At 39.8% G+C, this 18,509-nt stretch overlaps 1 protein-coding gene across 8 annotated transcripts in view; it reads right to left on the bottom strand.

The window, feature by feature from the left end:
* The window catches only part of LOC114450658 (calcium/calmodulin-dependent protein kinase type II delta chain), a 74,295-nt gene that overhangs the window by 37,101 nt on the left and 18,685 nt on the right, over positions 1–18,509 (bottom strand). For all 8 annotated transcript variants that reach the window (XM_028428915.1, XM_028428913.1, XM_028428920.1 and 5 more), the window contains exon 3: positions 2,784–2,843. In XM_028428915.1, the coding sequence (XP_028284716.1) occupies positions 2,784–2,843 (60 nt within the window). The remainder of the gene's footprint in view (positions 1–2,783; positions 2,844–18,509) is intronic.

The raw sequence follows: 18,509 nt of genomic DNA, 5'->3' as shown, positions 1-18,509 counted from the left end.
AACTAACTTTATTGTTGTGAAGGAACAAAGTCGTTCCTTCATAACAACAAAGTTCGACTTAACTCACTGTTTTGTTCCCGTTACCTTTTTATTTACGTACTGGTATGTTTTAGCGTAGCATGCACCTTATAATACAGTGCGCCTTGTGTATGTGCTGAGGACAGAAATTGACCCTGTAACTGACACTGCCCCTTATAATGCGGTTATGGTCGCGAAAATACGGTACTTGCATTATATGTCGTTATCATTATATTAGTTGAACATGGTCTCAAAATGACAATATTACCGCTTATAGCAATAATTTCTCTAGGCAATTAATCGCCCAGCAAAATCTGTTATCCTGACAGGCCTAGTGTCAATGACCCCATGCATGTTATCGGAATTTACTGCATATATTTAAAACATTGTGAAACTGTGTGAGGGCAACAGGTTCAAGTTATTGGCACTACTTTGAAGGTGAGATCTGATCATATATGGCAGGTCTGGTTTAAGAGCAGCAGTAGACATATGTAAAATGTCATAGACTATTAAAGGTAGGAGTCAGTGAGTGCTGATCTCAAGCAGGTCTTTAATTTAATGTAATGTTTACACAGGTACACTGTGTACAGTTGGCAATTGGCCCACAGCTTCTGGCCAGACTTTGGACACCCCTGGTGTTAAGGTTACGTTCCTCTGTGGTTGTGTTCTTGTTTCTTGATTCATGTGCCTAAAGCTGCCTTTAAACAAAATGAATTTAACATATGGCATTTGTTGTTTTAAGTAAAGCCTTGGTTCAGTTCTGGCAAGGCAACCAAAACCACTGTCAAAGAGTTAAGTCAGTTTCAGACACCCTGACAGTAGACCAGCAGACCAAATAACCCCCTATCATCCACTCATGTGACGCTGTCCGACACCCACACCCTGGCCCCCATTTCCATCCACCCTCTTGTTTTCACTAAAAGAAAGAGCCAAAAGAACCACACACTAAACAACAAATAAATGCCAGTTTTCAGCGAGTGCTAAAGTCGTTACTGAGGTGGTAATTACAGTTCCTTGGCCTCTCAAGACAAGGAGGGTGGTGTGCAGCAATATGTTCTAAAGCAAACTTATGCAATTTTTGAGAGGTTTCCATGCCACTATAAGAAAGGTTGTACTCTAATCAACATTAAAGTGAGGAAACATGTCTGATGTATGCAGATCATTGCAACAATCCAAAACCATGAGCTGAAAGCAGAATATGGATGTAAATCATCCCCTCCTCGCTCTCCCCTTTTGATCAGATTCAGAGCTCCCTTACTAAACTTCACATACTGAAAATATTTTCCCATCATCATCTAGATAAGGGGAGCAACCATTTAGCATCAGATTTAGTGAACTAACATTAACATTATTTACTTGCATGAACAGTCAGTAAGGAGTAGCAGCTGTGTGCGAGACAGAGAGAGAGACAGAAACAGAGAGAGAGAGAGAGAGAACACAGTAATAGTAATAAATAAACAAAAATGCTGAGATGGGTCCCAAATTATACTTTAGGAGCCTGTTTGAGAAACTGCTTGTTACGTGGTATGCCGAGAGTCAAAATTAAAGAACATACACACATTATGTAGGATTTTCCAGTAGAAAAACTTTATTTGTTAATGTGGGTGTGGGACGTTTAAGGTACCGTGTTGTGTGTTTGACTGTAATAGTTGTTCATAACTGTTGGATGTATACATGAATGACGGGGAGCATGCTTTGTAGTGCAGCTATAGCAACGTTTGTGTTTATTATTTCTGATTGCCCGTTGGGACTTGTACGCTGTGTCGGTGAGTGGGCATTATTAGTTTTGGAATGTATTGTTTAAGTCAAAATGTTAGCCTTAATAATTGGGTTTGTTTGTGTGTTTTATTGCAGGCTTACAACCTGATAGTTTCTGATAGTTAGTTCACCTGATAGTTAGGCTGATAGTTCATGTAGTATGTGTGTCTGTGTGAAATAAAGAGTGTGGAAACTACGAGTTGTATCCGCCGTGCTTGTTCCGTCAACCCGTTCAGAGGGGAGACTATCAAAGAGTAAATCTGGACACATTATTCAGGGGTAAAGGCATCCTTTTTCTGTACTTTGTTCCATTGAAAATAGCTCATATATATGTATGATGTAGGCTAATACCAGGGAATAATACTGGCTCACTTATATACACTGCTCATAAAATAAAGGGAACACTTAAAGAACACAATGTAACTCCAAGTCAGTCATACTTCTGTAAAATCAGCCTGTCCAGTTAGGAAGCAACACTGATTGTGAATCAATTTTACCTGATGTTGTGCAAATGGAACAGACAACAGGTGGAAATAAGAGGCAATTATCAAGACAAGCCCTATAAAGGAGAGGTTCTGCAGGTGCTGACCACAGACCATTTCTCTGCTCTCATGCTTTCTGCCTGATGTTTGATCACTTTTGCATTTTAGGTGCTCTCACCCCTAGAGGTAGCATGAGGCGGTGTCTACAACCCACACAAGTTGCTCAGGTAGTGCAGCTCATCTAGGATGGCACATCAATGAGAGCTGTGGCAAGAAGGTTTGCTGTGTCTGTCAGCACAGTGTCCAGAGCATGGAGGAGATACCAGGAGACAGGCCAGTACTAAAGTTGATCATTTTTATTTATTTTGTTCTCAACATATTCCACTATGTAATGAATAAATATTTTCAACTGGAATATTTCATTCATTGAGATCTAGGATGTGTTATTTTAGTGTACCCTGTATTTTTTCAGCAGTGTATAACTTTAGTACAGAAAAGTAAATACAGTAAATAAAAAGAACTCACCAATATTGGGATGCTTGAGCAGGCGGCAGATCCGGGCTTCTCGCTCCAACTTCTGGTGATCTGGGGAGAACAAAAAGACAGACCATCTGTCACATCTGTCTGATAAATGCTCCTGAAAGTTTTCAAACCTCTCTACACAGTTTCCACAAACTAAACACAGCCAACCTTCCCCTCCTGCTAGGAACAGATGAGCAGTAGAACTAGCATTACTGTTGCCAGAAGATGAATTTGAGGAAAGCTCTGGCAAGCCTCCAGAGTTACCGTTAGTGCAGCATGGAATAGCTTTTCAAACCTGTATGGTGAGCTTGCAGTGTAAGCCAAGCTGTTAGCAAGAGTTGTTTGTCTTCCTCTGCTGAAGAGAAAAACCATTGGCATCATTAATTAATTCATTAAGGTTTTTAGGTTACATAGTCCAGGTAAGTCCCAGACCTAGGTTATCTTAGGAAGTTAAAACTTACACTAAATCCAATGACAGGTCTATTGTTCTGCTTGATATGTTCTCATCTTCAAAAATGTTTTATCCAATGTTTTATTCTTACACCTATTCTTAAACACCACAGGTTAATTTGCCTCTAATGGCACAAGAGCCCTTTAAGTGTTAGTTTATCACAAGCTATGTGCAACATCTTCTCTGCTGCAAGGAGAACAAAGTCCTGTGCCCAAGTTTAATTTTATCTGTTGTTTGCATTTGCATTGTGCTGCTGTCTCACTTTTGATCACTATTTCATGAGTTATAAAAACTACTTGGTTAGGTTTAGCGAAAAGATCAACATTTGAGACTTTGATAGCCCAGACAGCCATAACCATTCACATATCATCTCCATGAAATGTGTGAGTAATCCCTCCACTTTCCAGCCAGTTCCACCTAATACAAACCCTACCACATCATTCACCAGGCGAGGTTTTTGATGATTAACAATATTCGCTTGCTGAAAAAGAGAATCTGTCAAAGTCTTGATGATATGGCATTGATATCTATGCTTTACACAAGTTCCATTGAACTCTCTTGTAACGCCTTGTGTACCCACACATTGAAAAAAAGGATTCCAATGTTTGTGTACTTTGCGAACAGGAGCATATACATAACAGCTCAATAGCCAACATGATATATTACATAAAACAGTTGGCTAACATTTCTTGTATGTTTATTTATATCATTTGGGACTACCACATAGACAGCACTGCTGCTGCTTTAGGCCAATGTAGAGCTAATATGCAGATGTTTTCTCGTGTCTAAGTATCACCAAGATTTTCTTCAGTTGACTACACACGATGAACACCATGAAGTAGCTCCCACGGTAATGTTAGGCTAAATAACATAATCATAACTACATAGATAACCTTTCTCAGTTGTCACATTAGAGCATCTTGAGTTGCTGTACCACTGATAACCTGAGACATCCATCCCAGGACAGCAAGACAAATTAAATCCATACACACTCAGACCTTCATGTTGTGTAATTCTACAGACCTGTTTGACTCATCATGGATCCCCAAAGTGAGAGGATACATAAATGTTAACATCCACTTGTGAGAATTTGCTCTTCAGAGAAGGACAGTCATTCACTGATGGGTTTCCTTTTGCTGCTTCACCCTACTGCCAACACTATTATTCTTTCTACACTGCCATAAAGAGCAATAGTAGTTGATTTTCTGAATTTCTTTCCTCAGAATTGTATTTGTCTTGTGACAGGTCTAAAAAACATTACATTAAGAGATAGAGATAGACCTTAAGAGCTAGATAAATACTAAATATTGCAGGAGACAAGACATTTAAAAAACACTTATGTACAATAACAACACTGAAATCAGTTAGGAGGCATCAATGAGGTCATCTCTAATTCTGCTCATTTGCTATTCAAATGAAGAAGAGAGGATGTTGAATCAATGGAGACTAAGTTACCCCAAAGACAGCTGCATGTTTAATAATCAGCTCCTGTTGATGTTTTATTAATTTTGTGGATCATAAGTGGGCCTGACACACAGCTATATTAAATAAGGTTTTGTATATAGATCAAGGTATAGTAAGGCAAAATTATTTTTCTATTTAATCTCTCATTGCAGCTCAAATTGGTTTTTGATTAATGGGCCAGGGTGATGTATTAATGGCAGCTTAGAGTATATAACAGCCTGCTGTTAGCAAGCATACAAACTCATGATAAAACGGTATATCATAAAACCATATTCATACTCTACAGGCATTATTGTAATTAAATGCTCCACATCAAATCATATCAAAAAATCATATAAAATGCTAAAACACACTGAAAACGGACATGCTAATCCGTGATACCCATTTAATTACTCATAGATTTTAGGAGGTGGTCTGTTTCTGTTCATTTTGTTCTTACTCTCAGTGCAGGTAATGCACCTTCAAGATCCCTCTGGGTTGCCGTAACCAACATTCAAGACCTACAGCACCATGTGACGCACCCGAACGGCGCAGACCGCATGAGCTAACAAAGTTCTGCTCAGAACTGTATATGTAAACCTTACACAATGAGTTAAAAACGTCAAAATGTCAACTAAATATGTATAGTCTTCCAAAAGCCAGAGTATAATACCATCCAGTGACCATCTCCATGAGATCGCCCTCTTTTTCTTTACAATCTCATTTAAATTTCTACCAGATGTGATTGCACCATCTCCAACCACACCTTATCCTACAAGTCTGTAATCATACTCACATCAATGAGCTTTTATCACTAGGTGAATGTTGACTCCAAATCAACTTTTTCTATCTGCTGCTAATCTGTGATATAACAGCAGCATGAGCGATGCTCAATTACCATCTTCAGCCTCACTGCTAACTACAGGAAGCTAGTCTTTTTTTTATGCCTTCATATCATTTTTGTCTTTAGTCTTGTTATTTTATTTTTTCAGTGTTAATGTGACATTTCCATCTATCCATTTTCTTAACCTGCTTGGTCATGGGAGTGCTGGAGCCTCTGCCAGCTGTCAATAGGCAAAAGGGGGGTTCCACCCTGGCCAGGTCACCAGTCTATTGCAGGGTTATGTGACATTTTGAAAAGCCTTAGTTTCATTTAGACATTATATGGCTTAAGACATTTACAATGTAGGGTTTGGGATTTCAGTAGTCAGAAGTTAAGTTGAGTAATAACAGATCCAAGACTGAAACCTGCACTTGTTTCATTTTCATAGTTGTAGTTTCATTCTTGAATGTTCCTCAATCTTCACAAAATTCACTGGTCAGACAAGATCATTTCAATTATTATAATAAATCGGCATGTAATTACACCAAGTCTTGAAAGGCACAGTAGTATTTTTCCATGGCAGGAACTACTTTGGGCCATTAAGAAGAGCCTTTAAGATAGTACCTATTGTAAGGTAGGTATTTCTAAGCAGCCATTAAACCTACCCCAAATCAACTCATCACTGTAGCTCCCTTCTTGTTGAACCGTAATGGAAACAAAAGACAAGTGGAACATTGGTTTATATTGTTATGAGTCAAGAAAGAGATATTGCTCAGCTTGTGAGCTCAATGGATCCCAACTGAATCAGTAGTGGCTGTAACAATGCTCCAAACTTTTACCTAGGAAGTTTGAGTTTCCTGTAGGAAACTGCAAATGATAGTTGACTTTCATGTTCATTTTCTTTTTAGGCATTTAGGCGTTACTTGGTGATGTCTAGGTAAACACTATGACTTCGGTTAAAACAGACTCCTAATTTGCAAGGCAAAATTCTTTCATCCGCAGAAAGACTTTTTAAGCCTTTGTAATGGCTGTCATGGTGACAAGTCTATAGTCATAACTGCAGTAAGGATGCTCTCCTCAACTCCATGATGTTTCTCAATAATCAACTGAGTCCTTGGGCGTGATTCGCGCCGGACCTGGCCCATTTAGAAAACCCAGATGAGCTCCTGAACGCCGTCATTAGGCTGTGGAAAATGAGGACAGCAGCTATTTTCAAAGCAGTTTGCTGATCCAATGAGCTGCTTCCATAGAACTGTAAAGCAGCACATCTGGTTCCCCATGAAGTGCCCGCAGGTTTAGTCACTTAAAAAAAAATCGTTCCACAGTGTGCCCACACATTAGAGTCACTTACAACACAGCACTACACCTTTTTTTTAAGTTTTAAATGTGTCTTCTCTTCGAAGCGAATGACCTTTGACCACAAACATGAAAAAGAATAGATCCATCATTCCTTGCTATTTTCACCTGCTGTTATTAAAGTAATAGGTGAGTAATGGATTTTGGTGCCAAGAGCCTGAATGTGACATGAAAAAAGAAAGAAAAACAGGAATAGAAAACACCCCTGGTGCTACACACTGCCTGCACACACACGCTGATCCTTTTACTTGCCCTGTTCCCCTAGGCAACATCTCCCCTTCTCATTTCCTTTCAATACTCACACCAGTAGACCTAAACTTTTCAGTTGATGCCAGCGTGTACAGATCAGAGTCAATGGGAAAGCCGAAATAGCAAAGAAAGGATGGAGAGAAACAGAATATACCATGAAGACTTTTGAGTGGGCGCTATTGATTTACTAGGGGTCACTAGTTTTGCTCTTGCACATTTGTCCCATACCTCTCAAACAGCACCCCTCAGTATGCTGTTTAATCTGTTCTCATTCTTAGACACACATACACAAAAGAATAAAATGTTGTACAATTATAAAAGATATATATATATATATATATATATATATATAAAAAAAGAAGACGCAAAACAAGCATTGTCAGTACAGGTTCACAATCCAGAGCACCATTTCCAGCACTAGGAAGTAAACAGGGAACAATAGGAGTACTTTCCTCTGAATAAAGTCACGGAAAGATAATAAGGGTTCCTCAGGGCATTTCTCAGTATCCATTTAAAAACGGTGCTTTCTAACTTTCCTTTGAGCCTGGCAAAAAAGCTAAACACATTCACAGGCTAATAAATACCATAATCACATCAGTGATGAACCAACGATGTGCCAATCCTTATTGTGTGGCCCCTCAAAGGGGTAGTAGGTCTGTCTCACAGGTCTACTCTGACTCTGATGCTTGAGCTGACAATCCTCATTAGCAGTCATGATAATCATGGCTTTATTCAGTGGTGGAGCTGCAGGTGTAGTGTAGGTGTAATTGGGAGGCCTTGTTATAAGAGGGCCTAGTCAAAATGCAATTAGCTGCAGCTATTTAGGATTTTCTCTGTGTGCATGTGCCTTCATCTATATGTTATCTGTGCATAAGGCTGATGGGAGAGATGAGTCAAGACAAGACGAGGTCAAAAGGAAGTGGGATGCACTTAAGCAGATGTCTCAACTGTATGCTTACAACATGCAGAGTAGCTGTCTGTGATACAGTAGTGCCCTGAGATGGAAACATACTGATTCACTGTTACACTGATCCACAGAGGGCAACTTTATGGCAGCCATGATGTTTTCGTTTCTATTACACTTTTGCCAGAGCCCCAGAATCTTGTGATAACTTAAGGAAACAACTGTGATCTTTAGATTTAGGTTCATCAGGGACATACATCTGACCCAGAGTACCAGGTGGCCTTTTAAAACATGTACTTACACATTCACACAAATAAAAAATGCAGTTTTACTGCTGAAAGACACTGAAGTGAAAGTGACATTTCACCCTATTAGACTTTCATTGCTTCTGCTGTTTTGAGAAAAATGAACTGCACTCCTGTCATGTTTCATAGTGGGAGACTCAGTGTGAAAGTGAAGGTAATAAAAAATCCCACTTGGAGGTTATTGGTCAGTTGTACAGTGACGTGGAGAATGACACTCAGAAGAGTGTGTGAAAGTGCTCACTGTAGTCCCTGTTTGTACACTTGGCAATATTTATTCTTAGACACTAGACATGAATGCAAAAAAGCGGGGACATGATGGGAGGTTTGTTGGTCCTCCTCCTTCAAGTGTCCATATGTGAGCATTTTTGCCAGATATGGTTGGATAATTTTACAAGTAAAGCTATACTGCCTAAGACTTCAAAGTGTCTGTCCGACTGATAATTCAGATGGTATTCTGCTTCACCATCACCACCTCACTCAGTCTGGGTTTCCCCAGGCAAACATAATTCTGTGTTCACACATTCACAGGCTCAGTTGCGGCCCAGTCTCCCTGGCACACTTTAAACCACAGTTGATATTCTAGACAGAGTCTGGACTTCATCTGCAACTTCATCAACTCAGCAACCACGCAAAACCAATCAAGAAGCAGAGGGACAAAAGTGAAAGGCTAAGCAAAAGAAAACCCACTGAGGTGTTCAAGAATCTCATGGTCTGCAGACTGGCTGCAGGCCTACATCTACACCTTGATCTATGGTCATAAAATCTGAGTAATGATTAAAAGAATAGGCTTTCAAACAGCAATAGAGGTGAGTGAGAGTTCAGAAATCTGGGAAATGCCAAAGGTACAGTCACTGTTCCTGATACTGCATCAACAGTATTTCTTATAGACTACGTGATATTGACAATGGCTGGATAATGGATTGTTATCAATGTCAAAGCAATACCTGTATTACATCTCAAGTGTGTGGGTGAACATGGCAACACTTATTTTAACAGACAGCAATTCACAGCTTTCAATTACAGCCCTGTCAGGCAGGGAGAAACCTTGTCAGCAGACACAAAGCCTTACTAGCAGGAAATCCCTGTCAGGGTTGTGCTAGTCCGCCAAGCGTTCCTGTATTCTCTGTCCATGCAGCTTTCGCCATATGGCACCTCCAGGGCAAACTTTCCACCAGGCCATTCAGCATGCGTCGGTAGGTGATAGGACAAGCCTGTGTTTGGGCAGGCAGGTGGCACCGCCAGGGGAAACTGCTGTCAGAGCGTAGGTCCACTATCACCAACAGCCAGACATCCAGGCGCCGTCACAAGAAGTCGATGCAACATCCATCATAACCCACATCAGTGTCAGCCTGTCCAGTCTTCTGACAGGCTGACACAATTGTTTCTGCTTCAATAGACTGAGTCAGGGAGGACTCGGTCAAGAAGGAACTTGAGGTTTAGTAAAAACTGAAGGAATGTTTAAATGCAGAGGATAATGCTGTGGGTTAATCTGGGCTATATGATCAATTTAATATTTGTGTTTTTTTCATTTTGATTATAAGGAATTATTGGTTTCATTTGGGTGCCTCAAAACTTGCTGGCCTTTTTTAAGGACTTTATACTAATAGCCAGATTGCACTTAGAAAATGTGTGCTGACAGCTTAGGCTGTTCATGTGATGAAGTTGATGTAGTGTAAACAGGAAGTGGACAGGCCCAGCTGTTAGGCAGAGACCGGGAGGAGGGGGAGGAGGGATCGAACAGCTGGGTTTCCCTGCTGATGTTGTTTTTTCCCCCTTGGGGGATTTAACTGCTCTTTTTAGTTATTTAATTACTTTGTCAACTGTACATTCATGGCGTTTGACCATGGGTTTTAAATGTGTCACTGTGGCAAGAAAAAGAAGACACTAGAATTTCCGTTCACTCAGGGTTCCCCACAAAAATCGGCTGGTGGCATGTTGTCCAGAATGACAGCAGTGAAATATTACTTTGAATTAAACTTCACTTCATCTTAGTGTCTACTTCCAAAAGAGCTACATTTACACTCTGTGGAGTGGAACCAAACCTGCATAACTTGATGTTTTCTTTCTCTTGAGATACACAGACCTGAAGCCTTTTAGTGGGTTTAGCCTTTGAGTGAGACTCACAGGAGTCTCACTCAAACCAGGAGCGGGCTGATTGAAATGAGGTGTCAAACTGTTTTAACAGCTCTTCTGCAGTCTTTCACCTCAGGGTTGCTTGCAGCGTCATTACAGTTTCTGCACGGAGGACTCGAGGCTCTGATGTGGCACATTTCTGTGTAGGGGAAGTGAAAGTTGTGTTTGGTCTCATACACAGTAGTGTGAATTCTGATAAAGCATAAGTGATGGCAGTGCTAAATAGTGCATCCAGAAGTTAGATTGAGCTAACATTTTTAGGGACACATCAGTGGAGTGGAGTGTTTGTCTTTTAACATACAACTTGCCTCTTGCAGTTTAATGGAAAATTCTATTGATGTCATACCTAAAGCTAGCTGCTGATTAACCTAGTAAATTGTAATATATATTGTAAGTAAACAAGTAAGTTTGCAAATAAATAAATAACACAATCCTCCAGGCAAATTTATCCTCAATGTGGAAAAGGCAGCATAATCAAAGAACAGATGGTAACACAATTTCAGGCTACAATACAAGTAAGCAAGGCCCTACTAGACCCAATTACACCAGATAACAAGTAGTTTTCACAGGACACTGATTAGGGATGCACCACTGTGTGTAAGATGGACTGCCAGCTGCTTCACATTAAACTCTTTACTGCATTGTGTTAGAAATGGGGAACCTTTTATCACATTTTATATCTACTAATTGGATATTTGGAAGTCTTTTTTAAAAGGATCAGTGAACACAGAGCAAGATAATTGTGATTATTTTACAGCTCAGTTTACGTAGGTTTCTTATCACCACTCAATGACAAAATACATTTTCTTTCCTTCATTTTTCAACTTTTACTTTACTTTTGGAATACTCACAAGCGGAAAATATACCCCAGCTTTCACAGAAACTTTTTAGATGACAAGGTCATAAAAATTCAATTTGAAGATCTTGTAGATTACTGCCACACACTTATCAAATCAAACTTTAAGTTGCTATGAATAATGGACTTCTAGACAAGCTATTTTACATTTTCTCTGCAGCTTAAGGTTAAAGACGAGACATTCATGTAATGGGACTTTCCTCTGTGCCACATTAGGATGTAGCTGAAGAAATTCCTCTCTCAATGCCTTCATTTTTATTTATCCTGGATGCTCACAGCATGGATTTTATATTTATCCAACAGTGCAGCAGGTTAATGAATGTACTGATCTCAGCAACATCAACAACAACAAAGTTTTGCGTCATAAGATTTTAAAGGTAGCCAACAGGCTGTTTCAAAGGCTGGACCTTCCCCTGAAGGAGCTTTTTAAATGCCCTTTAGTGGAGAAAGTACCTACTGTACATAAATACATTAAAATAGCAATCCAGCTGAATAGATGCAAGAGAGAAACGATTGTCCAAATACCAATTTCCTGCAGTTGAAAAACACTTAGACAAAACACGCGTTGACAAAATTATCATCGGTAGCGGAAAAATCCGACAAGAAGGGGCACTTTTTATTAGCGTGTCTGTCCGTCCACTGTGTGTATTCACAGGTTGCAGCGCACACACACACACCCTGAGTAAACATCCAATCAGCGTCCATATGCAAATGAGTCAGCACGTAGTCTAACGGTGTAGTGACAGGTTTCAGTGTGGTTACGGAGAGGAAAGACATTGAAGACGCTGCACACACGCATCTCGGGGAGTGTGAATACTCCGCGCCTAAATGAACTTTTTTCTTGTTCTTGCCACCTCGGGGGCAAGGAGAAAGTTCTTTGTTCTCGTGGAGCATGCTCCCAGCTCTACAACAAGCACAGAGACGTGTCCATGTCCGCTGAATGTGACAGACTGAAGACAAATGGCCGCTGTCTGACAGAGCCCTACTACTACTCAGACTGTAGTTCTACACTGTTCTGTTTCAGATCACCACTGCAGTTTCTACAAAGCCAGCTTACTTAATTTCCACTCCAGCTTTAGCAGGACACAGACACTGCAATGTATCCATTTTATGTGAAAGTTTTTGCAAAGGGAAATAGGAGACTGTGGTTGTAAAGTGGACAGGAGTAGAGTGCTTTAAAAAATACAAATAAAACAAACAAATAATAAAAAAGAGAAAACATTACATGATCTATAGCCTATCTGCTGTGCATTATTTATTTTAGTGTTACTTTTATTCATAAGACTACCTTTTAGTTTTGTAAACTTAAACTTACTTTAGAGTACATGTTTTTGAGAATGAGACCATCCAGATAAATGTTATGTTGTTGATGAATAAAATCTGGATTAAGGATATTTTATTTATTTCATGTTTATGTTTCAGTTTTCCCCTGAGGGATCGCCACCTTATAGTGGTCAGGGGGATTGCATGCCTCAGTGCTATACCAGCAGAAGCTTAGTCTTCAGGTGGGACTCACAAGTTGGACAGGTCTGAAGATAGAGGCCTGACAAAGTACAATCCACTTCTCCAGGCTGGCTTTGGACACAGCTTACAACCCAATTCAGCAAGGAACATATTGTCACTATAAGACCAGAGGAAAAAAGTGCTTTAACATGAAGGGTACACATGATGCCCCCTTCACATTTCTGACTGCCCCCTCATACATGCCTGTCTAGAACCGGCCCTAAAGAGGAGAAGAGTGCAGGTGCAGGAATAGAGAAGAGAACTTGAGAAGAAAGATAGTGGAGCTGCTTACAAGTAGATTTTACGAGGAGGAGTGCAGATGGGAGTGAGAATCAAAATCAAAAGAAGTATTGAGGGGAAATAACTGTGCGGAGGCAGCACGGAGGGAGAGCCGAGGAGCTTTGAGATTCCTGGTGTTCATATTCGTTTTCTATGCTGCCATTCAAACCATGCAGAAGTAAGCGTACTTAGTGTTGCCTAACACACCTTTTCCATTCCTAACTGTTAACAGCACATTGCTTCCAAAATATGAAATATTTACAGAGAATGTTCCCACTTTGTTACCCCCTAACAACTCCCCCATTTACAGCTGTTCCCTCTTTACACTTCTTTGCTTTCTGCTCCAAAAGGGGCAGAGATGGAGGAGCAGAATGAGCTAAAAGAGGGCCACACACACACACACAAGCCTGTCTGACATATCTGTGTGTGCTGTTCTGCCTGGCTGCCAACCACCTCTGACTGCCTGTCAATCTAGCAGTCTGAATCTGAAAAGGAACTTGCCCACCTTCATTTTTATTTTTTTATTTATTATATCATACACTTTAAAAATGGTGAATCTTCACTTTCGTTAAATTATTACTGATAATAATTAAATTTTCATTATCTACTTAATTTGCTAATTACACTCATTGGTAATTATCAGTAGCCTAACTGCACTTCCATCCATGTTTTTTTTTTTTTTTTTTTTTTCGCCCCCACACAAAGTCTCCAGTCGGATCTGGACAAATGAACTAAAAGGGCGTAATAATATGGTTTTTCCTGTGGCTGGCTGCGCTCTCATTACACATGTGACAAATGTGTCAAAGACCACAGGGCTTTGGTTTATAGTAATGTCTATTTTTAGCCTCAGCCTCCTTCCCCCTCATCTGCTCATGCAAATTAGTCTAGATGCTGCCAGGCTCATTCAAATCAGAGCTACATTATAACATCAACAACATGTACTAAATGACACTCACACAAACAAGTAAGAATAGACAAGTTGAGGCTAGAAATCAGAAACTACCAGGATGCTGTACTTGGTTCAATGGCAGAAGGACTGAAAGAAAAGTATTTTTTAAAAAAATGAAGGTGCTCTTTTATTTAAAGAATACCAAGTAACACACTATATAGTCTTTAATTGCACCAATTAGTGTAACAATTCTGCGCAATAAAAGAGGAAAATCACATTTTCACAGAAGTGGACAGTGTGTAGTATAATTTACTATAAATGGTCTGCAGTTATATAGTGTTTTTTTCTACCTCCTCACCATTTCCTGTACACACCAATAGTGCAACCACCAAGACCTTGCCCAGGACATGACAGCATGCAGCCAGGGCTGGGGATCAAACCATTAACATTACAGTTAGTGTACAATCATTCTACCACATGAGCTATATCTGCTCTAATGTGGCTTCTTTATGCCTTTTTTTCTATTGTCATTCACCAGCAGGGGTAATGCTGTATTAGCATTGCAGTACAGTGTACTGTGTATACACATGCTCATATAAAAACCACCATTTAGTCAATAATACATATGAAGATGTGATCATCTTGCCACAGGTCATCTGATCATGGGACAATAAAGCAACTGATACAGATACATCAGCGACAAACAGTCCCCTCGTATTAGCACAACAAACAATTCAAATTAAACTAAATTCTTTACATATAGCAACACTTTAACTAAATAAACACTTGCTCTGTTGACCAGCAACATATTTTCACAACTTCAACTCACAGACAGCCTGTCTGTAGTTTGTGCGCTGTTGACAGCGGAGTGTATAAATGGAGGGAGCTCGGAAAATCTGTCTCTCCTTCCTCTCAGGCTGAGTGCCCACTGAAAGGGCCGACCCTTAAATCCCCTCTTTTGCTCTCTCCTTCCGCTAATCTGCAGCTAGAAAATAGCGACTGGTCTGGCTCTCAGACAAAACAGATAAGAGGAAAAATTCAATAGAAGGTTCTCCTCCTCCTCCTGACACCTGAAGGCCAGCTGCCATGCCAGAGTGAACAAATATTACTTCAATTACTTCACAACTATCAGCTGGACAATAGGAGAAATGCATTAAAAAAACCGTATTGAAATCAGTGTGGTTTTATCAAGTTGTTTTTTTGGAATATTCTCCTTAGCACCCAATAATCTGATTAAGGAGGGTAATTCTTTTAATGAATGAAAAGTCACTGGTTAGGATTTCTTTTAGTTCAATTTTTGTCATCATCTATTGCATTAACTAAAAGAGCTTTTATGTCAAGGAAATTTTGAAGTCAAGACTGTTTTTAGATTTTCTTTTATATAATAAAAGTTGCATGTTTTTAAAAAGCTGGGGAAAATGACATTAAATAAATCATACAAAGGTTTTTTTTTTTCCATTATAGAGACATGAAATCCGAGCACATGGGACCCATTTGGAGAAAATGACATTTTTTATTAAATAACTAATACATCCTTCCCGTTTCCATGATGCCTCCTGTTATGGCATTGAACACTCCTGTAGCCCTCCAAAGACTCACATAAAATGCATTGGCTGCTTTGCTAGTTTCTTCCTTGAGCTTAAAATAACTCTGCACGGCTGACATGATGAAATCACTGCCGACAGGTCTCAGTCACTGCGCATGTGGCACAAGCTGTTCATCACTTTTTTGTGCGTCTTGGTGTGATACATATGTGTGCCAATTTTCATGATCCTATTCAAAACAGGCCAGGGGGGCAGGCAGAAAAACCTATGAAAACACAACATTTCGTGTAGCCAGTAGGTGGCGCTCTGTCAAATCCTCAATATTGTTTTATATGTGTTTAGGGTCAGACTCTGATCATACATGTGACATTTGGTACAGATCGGACAGTAAACGCAGAAGTTATAGCGACTTCCTGTTTCCTGTGAAATCGTCAAACTTTGAGGCCACGCCCCGGCCACACCGTAAGACTTTTGGAGAGTTTTGGAAGGCGTCTATTCCCTATGGTGTCCTGAGTGGACACAGTGAAATTTTAGCTCAATTCGATGAAGTATGCGAGGCGTGAAAAATTTTGTAGGAGGGCCACAAATCGCCAAAAATGGTTTGGTGTGTTTTGGGGCATGTTAAGGCCTCCAAAAATGCGAACAAAGGGGGGGAAGGAAAAAAAAAATCCCTAGGGTTTCAATAATTACAGCAGGTACTCAACTGAGAAAGAAGAAATTGTTAAAAAAAATATCAAAAAGTAATCAATTCAATCGGAGTTCTAAAAAACAAATGTTTGTTCACATCTGTGGTGAATCAAATGTCATCAAATGTGGTGAAACAGCTTTCAGCTTCTATGCAGTTCAGCATTTAGTTTTTCACATTACTATGTACATCAAATAATTCACTGTGCATGCCAATCTCCTCTCTACTCTGTTTTTTTTAAATTATGAATGAATATCCTATATTCTGCTCGCAGGTTTGAGCCCCAGTGAGTTAAATAATATAAAAATATTAAGCAGATATTGCATTCTTCAGCACTAAGAAGCCATGATTGACTCACTGTAGTCATGTGACATGTGAGTATTGCAGTGTTGCAAAGCAGTTTGGCAAGTTGGTCTGTAAAAATGCAAATAGTTATATTTTTAGCATGGGGACTTTCCATTTTTTGTCTAACACCTGTGAGAACTTGGAACATTTCATACAGCTTTGAGTTCTTTCTGCTTCCAGCCACGACTGTTGTTTCTCTAGTAGTGCAGGGCTTTGTATTATAGTGAAATTTGAGTGCACACCGAGTGAAAAAGGGTCAGCTTTAACCTTAGCACTATGGAAACACAATCACCCACAAGTGCAGTAACTGAAATACACGATCTTTACCAAAATCTGGCCTGAAATTCTACCCATCAGTGACACATTCCTGTATTTGTTTCTGCAAGTCTGTATCTGCATGAACATAAGTAAAACCACCAATGCAAAACAGGGCGTGATGCCACATTCCAGTGTATTTAAGAGAACTACAAAATGGGAAAAAATGTATGTGCAGTGCATGTGTGCACACAAACATCCAGGAGGATAAGAGACGCAGGGAAATAGTACTGCAATCAGACAGGGTTTAAGAGATTAAGGTTACTGCCCAAAGCCTAGAAAAAAGCAGTTTGCCCTTTAATGAAGCTCCATGTACTTTACCACTCATTTCACATTCATGTGTAAATATTGTACCTTATAGTGTCAAGCGCTGACAGTCTATATGAGTTTGGGTTCTGCTTTTCCCTATGTGGAATATATGGCCTTTGCAGTGCATGATTTGTCTGTCCCCAGGCACATATGGCTCTGAGAACATCCCCCACTGGCGACCTTTATTTATTGCCCACCCACACACTCTCACATCTCACACTTTCATCCTTTCACTCAATTTTTGCATTTCAGCTTTTTTCCTTCAGTCATTTTAAGCCTTGATAACAGAAGTCTGTCTCTTCTCACCATCATCTCATAGTTAACAAGGGGGGGGCATGTATTTTAAAGTGTGCCAATGAGAATGGCTTTGTATCATTATTGAAGCTGTAATAAAAGTAGAGTTAGTAAGATGGTGAATAAGCTTTGAATAAGACAAATGAGGGAAACAAGAACATTTGCATGCACCATTTAATTGCATGTACTCTCTTAGTTTTGTAATTCATCAGGGATTAGTGTCTCTTTCTTCACTGGTATAAAGCCTGCCAAAGAAAGGTGATGAACACTGAAATGAGGACAATCACACCTTATTCAAGACACATTCAGGTAAATTATGTAACCATTACTCAGCCTAACCAGAATGTACTACAATTTTCTGCAACTGCTCTCTGTTAGATATTATGTGTAACATTCAGACCCTAGCAGAGCTTAAACCAATGACATTATCAAGATAATTTCCTGAGTGGATGAAGCTCTGAAGGTATTGTTCTGCCTAAAGGTGAATTTGAAGAGCTCAGCTGCGTACCAGAAGGCCTGCAGCAGACTCTACTTCCTGAGGAAGCTAAGGTCCTTCAATGTGTGCAGCAAGATGGTGGAGATCTTTTACCAGTCTGTTGTGGCCAGCAACATTTTTGCCTTCATGATGCAACAAAGCACTAGTATACAACGATTACAAAGTTTCCCCCAGAAATTATTTAACTTCCTAGATGCCATTTCCTGCATTCTGGTGGATTTTAACAGGTCGTTAAACACCTATTTTACCAGTAGCTAGTAGTAAACCCTTAGTTTACGCATCTTTGGTTTACGCATGGTGGTTCATGTCCGTATTGAACAAAGATCTTTAAAAGTAAAAGGTCTCACTCCTGCGATCATGCACGTTCCAACAAACAAACTCACGATGAGTGGGACATCGGCATTATAGAAGATCTTTGCAGCTCCAACGCAGTCAAGCAGAGTAATTACCGAATGTGACTTTTTAAGCACCTCTGCTTAAAAACATACAAGGTCCGGACGCTATGGCCCTATCCCCCCATTTGTTTTCTCATCGGATCTACACGATTCAC

This window comes from Parambassis ranga, chromosome 18 (genome assembly GCF_900634625.1).
Source record: "Parambassis ranga chromosome 18, fParRan2.1, whole genome shotgun sequence".
NCBI classification, from domain to species: domain Eukaryota; kingdom Metazoa; phylum Chordata; class Actinopteri; family Ambassidae; genus Parambassis; species Parambassis ranga.
Note: the sequence above shows the minus strand (reverse complement) of the source record. Positions and strands in the feature narration are given on the sequence as shown.